The sequence below is a fragment of the Pelmatolapia mariae genome, linkage group LG3_W, assembly GCF_036321145.2.
Source record: "Pelmatolapia mariae isolate MD_Pm_ZW linkage group LG3_W, Pm_UMD_F_2, whole genome shotgun sequence".
Lineage (NCBI taxonomy): Eukaryota > Metazoa > Chordata > Actinopteri > Cichliformes > Cichlidae > Pelmatolapia > Pelmatolapia mariae.
In genome coordinates, this window is record NC_086229.1 from 78,794,895 (window position 1) to 78,807,019 (window position 12,125).

The following is a 12,125-nucleotide window of genomic DNA, read 5'->3' on the forward strand; positions in this document are numbered from 1 at the left end:
TTATGTTCTCACTGCAGCTGGATCAGGGGTAGATGCAGGGTTAGAGGTGGATGTAGGTGGAGGTGTGGTGGTGTGTTTGTCTAAAATAAAGCAAACACAGTCATTAAGTTGTCGTCACATTGTGAATGTTGAAAGCTGCAGAAACACAGACAGGTGAGTGTGTCACCTGTGACAGTGATCCAGCTGGATGGAGACTCTCCATGACCGCTGATGTCACACTTGTAGAGGCCTTCATCAGACCTGGAAACATGCTGGATGGTCATGTGACCTGTAGGCTGCTTCCTGATGAGGGAGCCATCTTTATAGAAAGCAGCTGGGAGGTTGGAGGGAGTGGTCTTTGTTTTACAGAGCAGAGTGACGTCATCTCCCTCCATCACAGGGAGGACAGGACTCTGCAGGATCACTGATCCACCTCAACACAGAGACAAACTACAGCATTTCATCCATTTACACACAGCTTCATCAACACTAACTCCACACACTCAGCTTACCAGTGACTGTCAGGTTAACCATGTTACTGATGGGACCCTCTCTGGACTCACACCAGTAAACTCCACTGTCCAATGGGAAAACAGTGATGTTACAGGAAGAACCAGCACCTTCTCCCCACCCATCTCCACACTGAGTCCTCTGTTGTTTGCTTGTGTTTCTCCTCAGAGTCCATCCAGCAGAGCTGTCGTCCTCCTCACAGCTCAGAGACACAAAGTCTCCTTCAAACAGCTGAGAGCTGCTGGGACTCACAGTCAGACGAGCTGTGAGGGTTAATGAACTGGACATGTGTGTGCTTAATAAACTGGCAAATTACAGCAGGATATTCCTATCCTCGGTCAGAAGGCACAGGTGACTTATATGATGGAAGAGAGGTTCCACAGCGATGATCATTTAGGTTCCTTTAATTCAAAACATCTTCAGAAGCAGATTTGTGTGAGTATACATAAGTATGTGTGTGGTTCTGTAAAGTAACAGAAATTACAATTAGCAAACAAAGTCAACCAAACTGGTCTAAATAATACAGAAAGGGTTGAACAGAAAATCTAATTCGAAAATGACTAAACACCACCCCCTGGTGGACACAAATGGGCTGCTGCACAGGGATCGACTCCATCTTTACTTTGGGCAGCTCAGTTCACAAGGGTGGCGCCATTTTGGTCAAATCAGCGTGAATATACATTGTCTCGTGGCTACACAAACCGCCGGAAAACTCTATAAAGCATCACACAATGTACATGGGCAAGTATATGATAAGTTACAACCATAGAACAAACAAGTACAAGGCACTTACTTATCATTCACGCACACGCACGACACATGTTCAGCTGTGGCGTGTCCAGCGGGGTGGCCTGGGGGGGCACAGGCCACCCCCCCCAACCAGACTGGCCACCCCAGGTGCCACCCCGAAGCCAAAACAATAGAATCCAATGAAATATCAAATGTACGATTATGTTTTCACAGTGAAGCTCAGGCTATGTCCACACGTACCCGGGTATTTTTGAAAACGCAGATTTTTCTATGCGTTTGCACCTTTAGTCCACACGTAAACGGTGTTTTCGGTCACTGAAAACGGAGATTTCTAAAAAAGGGTGGATATTTTCTAAAACTCCGTTTTTGCATTTACGTGTAGACGAGAAAAACGGAGAAAACGCAGCGTCAAAGGTGTGCGCCTTTTCTGACGTCACAGTGTGCGCCACGTTGTTGTTTCGGTGAAATGAATTTCTACAATACTGTTACTGTTAATTGTCCTCTCTGCAGTGTTTAAATGCTTACATATACACACACAGTTACTGTCCCTCCACACATACGACTCGGTTCTGCTTATATGCCTCAGCTTTGTTTACTATTTCCCACCGAGGCTTCTAGACTTCTGATTGGCCAACATTTCTACACGGTTAGGAATATAGCGCCACCTGCTGCTTTGGCATGCTCCTAGCAGCGTTTTCCTTCATTTCTGTCTTTACGTGTGGACGGGATTATTTTTTTAAACGAAAACGGAAAATCTCCATTTTCAAAAATACCCGTGTACGTGTGGACATAGCCTCAGATATCCGAGTGTAAGTGAATGCAGCATCGGCTTCTGCGCTATGAGCATCATGTTAGCAAAGGTAGGAGAGCCAAGCAAGAAAGAGGCACTGCAGAAAACAGTTTTTCGGCGAAAGATTAACAGTTTAACATAGCTGGACTGGCCATCGAGGCGGAGCTTCCACAGCGGCTAGCAGGTGGATGAGAGAAGGGGAGGCAGGAGGAGGAGAGACCCGAGGCAGCCGCCAGTCCGAGTGTCAGGTGAACTGAACTTCAGGTAAGAAGTTATGATCTGCAGTCTATCTGGGTCAGATATAAACTAAGTTTAGGTGGAGTTTATTTTCGTTGTGCTGACTTTTTACAGTCCGTTACAATAACTCCTACTGGTGCTAGCTAGCATGACGGAGTTTCTATACAGCTGGGTGGGTGCTTTGATGTTACTGATAGTGAACTTTATTTTATTCATAAGTTTAGTTAGTAGAGTTGCCAACGGCTCCTTAAAAATTGAATGGTCCCTCATTCAGAGAAAATATTACAGGTTTTGTATTGAGCTGAGAAGAGACGCAGTTTGTCCCGGACTTTAGCTATAATAAAAAAAAAGACACAAAGCTGGAGTTATTCTGTGTCTTTATGCTGCACAGCTGCCTCTTCTTCTCTCATTGTCTCCCCTCCCTCTCCCGTTGCTACTTCAACCATGAAACTGATCAATGATTAGCTGATCGGCTTTTCTCTTGTTTGTTTATCACCCACTTTGCGCCAGAAAGAGGAAACCAGCAGATGTCACGCTAAACAACAGCAGCACGTTTAAGCTTGATCAGCTGTTGTTAGAATTTATTTAATATTAATTTCTAGTATCAGCTGATGTTTGCTGGAGCCACAGCTGTAAAAGCTGCTGGTCATGATGTCGGTTTGTATATGTGGTGAGAGGGAAACATGCAGATGAAACCAGGAGATGTCCTTACTGAATCATCAGAGCTGAACAGGTGATGGAGAAACAGGTTTACCTTTTAGGTGACATGAATGAGTTGAAGTTATGAACTGTTTCTGAGAGACAAATAACACCAGGATCCTTTTCTATGTAGCTGACAGCCAGTAACTGTGCAGGGGCGGATCTAGCAAAGTTATGCCAGGGGGCCAGGTAGAGCATTAACAGGGAAAGGGGGGGACAAAGAAATACTTTTCTTTCTTATTCTCATTTAAAATATCTAGCTTTTATTAAATAATTATCTGAATCTTGCGAACAAAGTTTTTATCTGATGTAAAATTGATAGAAATCATACATATACCAAGAAGACAGTGTACATCACTGTCACAACAGCATTTGTTTTCATTCAAAGGCTTTATGGCTTTAATACCTGGTGGGCCGGTCTCTGGTCAAAATGCCCAATTTTTTGTCCCAGTCCAGCCCTGCATGTTAATACTGGCAGTGTCACAATGCCAGCTGACTGTATTTCATCATCAGCCAGTGTTGTTCTTTATACATCAATATTACCAAAGTTTATCATAAGGCAGCATAGAAAGTATTTACTTGCTTTCAGGTTTCATTCAAATGTTAGTCTTTTCATTTGTTTCCCCACTTTTTTCCTGTTTCAAAATCCAACACCAGTTTGTGAGAAGATTATCTCCTTTTTTAATAGGCAGATAAAGTTATGCATTGGCTAATTTGCCAATTGTATGTTAAAAATGTTTGTATTTTAATATTTAAAAATGTTTTTGCCCAAAACATACGTGCACTATATGTCAGTAAAAATACTATGCAAATATTGCTGCACCGTAGTGGTTAAAACCTCATTCTAATAAGAGTCAAAAGCAAATTCAGTAATTAGGTTTACAGGGTTATTGAATGATGGTTAACTGTTGGTAGATTTTTTTTTTTTTTTTAACATTATGTGCCAATTACATCTGCCACCCTTCTCCAAATCTGTGCCCCTACCTGGCCCCCCCAACAAAAATTTTCTAGACACGCCACTGATGTTCAGTACAACAGCCCAGCTCCACCACCGCTATCACGGTGAACCAGCGCAAACACACAAACAAAGGATGGGAGGAATGTACCATCTTAGCAGTGGTTAGAGGGGGTGCGTGGAACAGTCTATATACACAAATCACAGGGGTTTTATACAGTTAAAATATGATCCAGACAGAACAGTGAACAACTCATTTGTTTGATACTGCTCAGTTGCATTTATTCTAAAATCACCTTGTAAAGAACCGGCCAGAGAGGAGAGGAGAAAGCAGAAGAGCCACATTTTTAGAAGAGGAGCTCTGACAGCTGATCTATTGGGGCTGGCTCTGTAAAGTCATTGTAGACAAAATCTGGATTTGTACTTAAAGTGACACTCAGAGGTGTGTTATTATTGAAATATTCCATGTATGACCTCCATGTTCATCCCAGCTGTCAGTGGAAAAGCTTCCTGACACTCACGATGAAATCTTTTTTTGCAAACACAATCACGTGGTGCCAGTCTGCACTTTGAAAGGTCGTCCGAGCACAGAGTTGTTTATTAAAGCGGCGGTTAAAGCTCTGCTGGTCAGTGATCTTTACCTCTGTCTGTGTCCGTCAGTCTGAGCTGCCTGGACTCAGTTTTACTTTTATTTAAAAGAAGAGAAGAGCCTCCTTTCTCTTTCAGAAAACAAACATCAATCAGTCACTGAGAATGAAAAATTATTTAGATTAAAAGTGAAGAGTCACTGCTTCTAGTATCTGCAGTTTGTTTCCTTCTCTTGTAGCTCTGGTGTCATTATCCTCCATCTGATTCTGCCTGTGTCAGGTTTTCAGTGCTGTGTGTAGTTTTGTCTTTTATCTTTGTTTTTTTTTCTTTTTTATGTATCTTTTTTTTCTAAGCCTGGTTTAAGCTTTCGTAAAGCTCGCTCTTTGTCTCTGGATTGTTGTATCCTGAGTCTGCATTTCCTGCTTGTCTGTACTAATCAAGACGGTCCAAGCTAACAGCTAACTCAGTGACTTCACTGTTTCAGAGCACCAAAAGTATTTGTGGCTTTCGTGACATCACCTCCTTTATCATCCTACATATAATCAAGATCTGAGCCTCCCCCTGATTCAGGAGGGTCAAACTTCAAGTCTTTCAACTGGACCAGACTGATAAAATAGTTCTGTAGCTTATTCTTTAATAAATGTTCAGATTTACTGAAGTATCCACCTCAAATACACACCAGCAGGCAGCAGTAGCTTTAAACCATGTGCAGTCTCATCAGTGTGTCCTATCACATGTGCAGGACCAGTCACAGTGGAGCTGCAGCAGCATGAAACCTTCACATTTAGAGTTTTTAAAGCAAACAAAACATTTAACAGTTTCTAATTTAGGCCATGACAAACGCCACAGACTTACTGAGAATCTCATTACATTGAAGAATTTTCCTCTCTGCAAACCTTCCAGTAGGCCAGACTGTTCCTGTTCCAGCTGTGGCCCTCGAGCCACATGTTTAATGCTTGAGCCGCCTTCCTGTGGAGAGAGTGAATCACTAAAAAAAAACACTGTCATCACAGCAACAGACTATCACCTTTATTTGAAAGCTCCAGTGTAACCTTGTTAGGTTTGAAAAAATATCTGCATCTTTTGGCCTTTTCTTACAATCCAACCTTCATGAAGCAGAAATGTCCGCTGTAACTTCAGCGTCTCTCTGCTGGACTTTACTGTCTGTCTGCCTCCTGTTTGTTTCTGCAGGTGAGATTGTTCTCAATCTGCGGCAGGCTGAGACTCCCACCTCCTTCTTTCTTTCAGAAAGGCAGAAGCTGCTCGCTGCCAATCCCTCACCAAACCCGCTGGGTCCATGTTTGATCATGTCGTACTGTCATGGAGGCAGCTGTATGGAAGCAGGAAGATTGACCCAAGTGCAGGACTGCTGGAATCCACAAAGGAACCAACTAACGTGGCTAGGATCAGGAACTAAGACTAGACACAGGAGGCAAAATTGAACATAATGCACACAAGACAAGGGGCTATCACAACAACACAGGAAAATAACACTGAGACAGAGACTGAGACACAAACTTGACATACACAAAAGGGAAAATGTCCCCGCTGTTTCACAGAAGACAAGAAACGTGTGAAAAGCTGTTGTTGCAGTTTACAAAAGCAGTAGTGCAATAAATGTTTAAATGTTTTATTCTCAGTGAAGTTGCTGCAGTTGATTCAGTAACAATGGAAGTCTGCTGCTACCTGCTGGTAAAACAGTTTGTTACAGCAGAGCAGCTCCTTGTAAATGACAAACCTTTAACCTCTTAATGTCCACCAGGTCATCAGTTTGAGTTTAAGTTACACTGTGAACAGTAGTTGTCAGTTCTCTTATGAGACTTCCATTTTGGAATGAAAAATCAAAAGATTCTCTACAAATTATACTTTTTTTAATGTTCATTGTCCATTGAGGGAAATGAAAACTTCAAGGTTCAAGGTTCAAGGTTCTTTATTTGTCACATACATAGTTATACAGGTATAACACACAGTGAATGTAACCTGACACGCTCCTCGACTTGTGCAAAAAAAGGGGGGGGGGACATTATATAACAATATATACATTAGGTGAATGTGCAGTAGTAGCATGTATGCAGCAAGCAGGAAAACTTAAACAGTTTGCTGTTTGCCACTTTTCGACCCATTTGTGGTAGTAATGCGCCATGCGCATGCGCCAACCAGCGTGCAGATTGTTACAGTTGCTCCTGCTTTTTCTCGTTAGTTCATCTCTTATTTCTTAAGTATTCTTTTTTTTCTTACTTGTACTTTCATCTGTTTATTATCTTTCACTCAATCATGTGGATTGAGAGAGATTTTGTTGTTCTGGTGGCCGTGGAACTATTACTTTTAGCAAGGAACGGGACCACGGCACATCTACATGCACGGACTGTTTACTCCAGAGATCAGCTGATCGCCCTGATGCCGGCCGGCTCGCTGGCCAAACCCGCAGACATACCATCTGAAATTTTGAGAAAAACACATCGGGGGTGCAGAGGTCAAGGACAGAAGAGAAGAAAGAAGGAGACGGTGAGACAGCGGAGGCTCGAAGCGAGGAGGAGGTATAAACCGTGTGTAACTGTCCCTGAGACAGTTAAAATAAAGTTGTTTATTTCATGTTTCTGTAGATTCATGCTTAATTTAGTTCATTTATTTATAAGATAATATGATAAAAGGGTAACATTGATTTAAAAAAAACATGTCTAAAATATGTGATTACAAAATATGGGTTTGTTAAATATGTAAAGTGCTGTGAAGTTTGTATGAGGTGGAGTTTGTAATTGTCACATCACCAGAGTTTGGTTGAGAGCACAACCATGGCATGGTGGAGCTAGCATGGATACATGGCTACAGATGCATCTACAGCCTCAACGTTAATGTCATTCTGCATGTGCTCCAAGAGGCGCACACGGTATGGTTTCATTCTACACTGGTAATAAGAGGACATTTTAGTGATATCCATTATTTTGCATTTTTTCTGTTCTGCTTGCACAAGACTGTTCATGGACACTAATATGAAAGACTCATGAGCTCAAAACATTTATGTTGTAAACTTTGTGTTTCTTCAGTTTTCACGGTGTCTGAAGACAATAAGAGTGAGAGAGAGAGAAATAAATTTCCGAAGACATCAGTATGATGCGTGGCCATTCTTTGTTGGACCCCTGTAGTTACACCGTGTCTGCCGTCTATCGTGATGGGAAATGTGCGATCGTTATCGAATAAAATCGACGAGCTCTCAGCGCTGGTACGGAGTCAGAGGGAATACCGAGAGTGTAGCCTGATGTGTTTCACCGAATCATGGATGCACCAGGACATTCCCAACAATAATGCTTCCGTGGAAGGCTTCCACACTGTTCGGGCGGACAGGGAGGAGGTGGGCTTGCTGTTTTAGTTAACAACCGGTGGTGTCACCCTGCCAACATAACAATCAAAGAAAGGATTTGTTGCCCGGACATTGAACTGTGTGCTGTAGGACTCAGGCCGTATTATTTACCCAGGGAATTCTCTCACGTCATCTTGGTGGCTGTTTATGTTCCTCCCTCTGCTAACCCCACAGCTGCATGTGACACTATCCACTCTGCCATAGCCCGGTTACAGACTCAGCACCCGAGTGCCTTTATTGTGATCTCGGGTGACTTCAACCATGTATCACTGGACAATACACTTCCAACATTCAGACAATATGTGGACAGTCCCACCAGGGGAGAGAAAATTTTAGACCTACTGTATGCTAATGTCAAGGATGCATACAGCTCCTCCTCCCTCCCCCCACTTGGTAGGTCAGATCATAACCTGATTCACCTCACCCCCCGCTATGTGCCAATTGTGAGGAGGGAACCTGTGACCACGAGGAGCGTTAGGAGGTGGTCAGAGGAGGCCTTAGTGAAACTACAGGACTGTTTCAAGGTGACCAACTGGGAAACACTCTGTGAGCCTCACGCTGAGGACATCAATGGGCTTACTGAGTGTATCACAGACTACATAACTTTCTGCACCGACTCCATTGTTCCAACTCAGACTGTTCATTGTTACCCAAATAACAAGCCGTGGGTGACTAAGGACATCAAAGCCCTCCTCAACAACAAGAAGAGGGCTTTCAGAGGGGGCAATAAAGAGGAGGTGAGGAAAGCCCTGCTGTTACTAAAGGACAAGATCAAAGAGGCTAAGGACAATTACAGGAGGAAGCTGGAGTGGAAACTAGAAGATGCACATTCTCTGTCATATAGGCCTGGGATTATTTTTTGGGAGAGTGTTTTCCTAAACTTTCTGAATCCTTTATCGTCCGCAACTGAAAATAGTTGTGGATGATTACTATACCTTTCTAATGTGACGTTGTTGTCCCTGGCTCTCTTTCTCTCTCTTTCCCTCCCGCTCTGTTCCTGTGCTACTGAGTGTAACTAACCCCCCCCTGCTCAGCGCAAGTTCAAGGCTCACGTGCGGAGTGAAGCGGAAAAAGTGTGAGAGAGAGAGGGTGAGAAAAAGAAAAAAAAAACATGGCTCCAAATAAGGAGCCGGCTCGCGTCGTTCACTTCAAAGAGGATGGAGTAGGTGTACACATGTGTTAGGTGTGATTTGTGACAGAAGGACAGCAGCTAAAGTGAATATTAAGGTTTAGAACCTAATGAGGCATGCTGTGATGCCTGATTTAGAGATGTGGCTTTATTGACATTTCAACCATGTCCAGTGGTATAGTACACAGTGAAACGAGACAGCGTTCCTCCAAGACTATGGTGATACATATAATAGACCAATCAATCAATCAGTCAGTCAATCAATCAATTTATTTATAGGCCTGAATTTATGACGGCCCGAATGCTCCAGTACCTCTTGCCAGAAGGCATCAGGGAGACGAGTGTGTGTGAGAGGTGTGTGGGGTTCTCCACAATGCTGGTGGCTTTGCGGATGCAGCGGGTGCAATAAGTGACTGTGATGGAGGGAAGCAGGCTACAACGATCTTAGCTGATCTCACTATCCGCTGTAGGGTCTTGCGATCGGATATGATGCAAACCAGGCAGCATTCACAGCCTGTCTACATTTCAGCTTGTTCTTTGTGGATATATTACTGACTCAACTTCTCCATAAAATCATCACATTCATCACCGCCTTAAATACTAACATCGCTAATGTCAGATAACTTTGCCGACATGTGGCCAACAGTAATGTTTTAATGTTCTTTGTTATTAAAACAGGTGTATCGCTGCATAAATAACTGACATAAAAGTGAACACATACTTTTGAAAGTTTACTCTTCGGCCGCCCTGCTTGAGCCGTCTGCCATTTTAAAAAAAAAACAAACAAAAAAAACACCACCGCGTGCTATGAATTCTGGGATAGGTTGGGCCATGAAGGATACACCTGATCCATCCTTCAAATCTGGGGAAAAGGAGCATGTATTTGTGGGCCTCATTTGGAGCAGCCTCAAAATTGGGGCAGCCTTCGTCGCCTGGCTGTGCTTCAAATGCGGCCTCCAAAGGATGCGGCCTATGAATTGTGCACAGCTACTAATTGGACACACTTGTGAGTTCATGCCCTGGAAGGACTGCAAGACTGACCAATCAGGGTGAGCCTTTTGGCCACTGAAGGCAAATAAGACGGCCTAGTGGGACGGATGAGTGAAGAGTCATGAGCTATGTCCCAATTCATAGGCCACATACTTTGGAGGACCCAGCCTTCGTGGTCTACATGGGCCAGGTCCTTCAAAGACTGAGAAGGCTGGAAGTGCGAGGCTGTGAAATGGGGCGGTCTAGCCTTCAGATTTGCGTCACCGCTATCTCCGTAGAGTTTAATAAACTCGGCCGTCTGCTCCTTCCTCACTAAACTATAACAGGACACTGGAGTAAATTATCTATCATCTCACACTTCTGTTTACTCAGTTTTCTGTTTGACATTTATTCAGCTGTGTGAAAACTATAACTTTGATCTCAGCCAAACCGATTTACTCAGGAACAAATAAAGCACTGAAAAAACCCAAACAATAACATTTTTAAGTTATCTAAGTGACTTGTATATCATGTTTAACCTGAGTAGTGAAAGACTGCAAGGGGGATCTGAAAACGATGTGCCGGGAGTCCGGTGTTCTCGCCAGCTCTAGTGAGTCTGAACCTCCCAGTCTGCCATCAAGCTGGTGAGTAAAAGACGTCTCCGAAAACGTCAGAGCACTTTTGCAAATATGTCATGTCTTGATAAACTGAGGAGATATTTGAAGTTGAAACTGACTGAAAATATCTTAAAAGTTCATTTTGTGACCCAGAAAAAGTAATAAGAGTAATATTAAAACTAAGTAGCTGCCGCCATTGTTGGAAACTGGAATTGGCTGGGCCGCTCTATGAATTCTGGGTGGGTTGGGCCAAGAAGGATAAACCCGACCCATCCTTCCAATCCTCAGTAATGGAGGACACATTTGTCGGCTTCATTTGGAGCAGCCTTCGAATTGGGACAGCCTTTGTCGCCAGGCTGTCATATAATCAGCCTTAAATTGCGGCGTCAAAAGGATGCGGCCTATGAATTGGGACATACCTACTATGTGCCGTAAGGATAAAACAAATATGTGATGCTAATTATGAGGTATACAGCCTTAAAGATAAAAAAATAAATTCCAACACTAGGGACTACAAAGGACAGGAGAAAAGGCAAAACATGGCATCATATTGTTTTTAAGCTGTGTCTACTCAATCAAAATGAACTGTTATAAGTTCTTTATGGAAAAAAGTAATAAGAAGCAAAGGGGATCCCTATCTTTTTGTTTTTCTGTTCATTCTATTTAGTTTAATTAAATCATTGTACTTGTTGCGATCCAAAAGGGGTTATAAAACTTACATTTTCTGAATCTTTGTAAAAAAAAATCTCTAAAGAGTATACCGATTTAAATGTGTTTTATTTTTGGACACATTTCCAGGTAATTATTGTAGTTTCAGGTAATTTTTGTAGTTCACTAGTTCCAGGAGGTCAGAGTTCAGACTTGCGATGTCATCAATAAGCGCAGAAAAAGGGAAAAAAACAGTGTGTGAGATATGAGAGCATTGTTTTGCTAATGATATGCTATGCTGCCTGTAAACTCCAAACCTGACTTGAGGAGAATAAAGTTGCCAAAGGAGAATGGAGTCATGTCTGTCTGAGGGTGCAACATACTGCACAATATAAATGTATTTGGTGTTTGGATCTAGACCAGTAAAAAAGGTGACATGTGACAAAGACTCAGAGACCAATTTGATTTAATGCTTAAGAGTTTAATGATGAAGATAATAAGAACAGAAATGAACAGCTATTGCTATTAGAAGACACGGTCCAGTCCACTCCAGTTTGTGTCACTTGTTGCCAAATTCATTTTGTTGCATTACAGCGAAAGGAAATAAGTAAAGATGTAAGAGGGGAAACAGATAGTTTAGGGGGTTGGATGAAATGATTTGCTTCTTTGTCTGATGGCCCATGCTTTTCATGGAAGACCAGGGATCATCTTCTTTTTCAGACCCAGACAAAATCGGTATCAGTGGTGACCGTACATATCATTCGTCCACCCTTTTCCTGTACACACATAAAAAAAGAAAATATTAGCTGAAACCATAAGACGTATACTGAGGGAAATATTCAGTATGGTGAATCAACAAAATAACCTGTATTTTTTAACAGCACTATATAATTATG

At 42.5% G+C, this 12,125-nt stretch overlaps 1 protein-coding gene across 1 annotated transcript; it reads right to left on the reverse strand.

Annotated features, from left to right (window-relative positions):
• On the reverse strand, positions 1-777 carry LOC134623992 (Fc receptor-like protein 5). Its single transcript, XM_063468988.1, has 3 exons — positions 492-777; positions 167-412; positions 1-80 (listed from the first exon to the last, which is right to left on the reverse strand). Exons 1-3 carry the CDS (start codon positions 775-777, stop codon positions 1-3), a joined length of 612 nt encoding a protein of 203 aa, XP_063325058.1.
• Between the last annotated feature and the right edge of the window lie 11,348 nt (positions 778-12,125).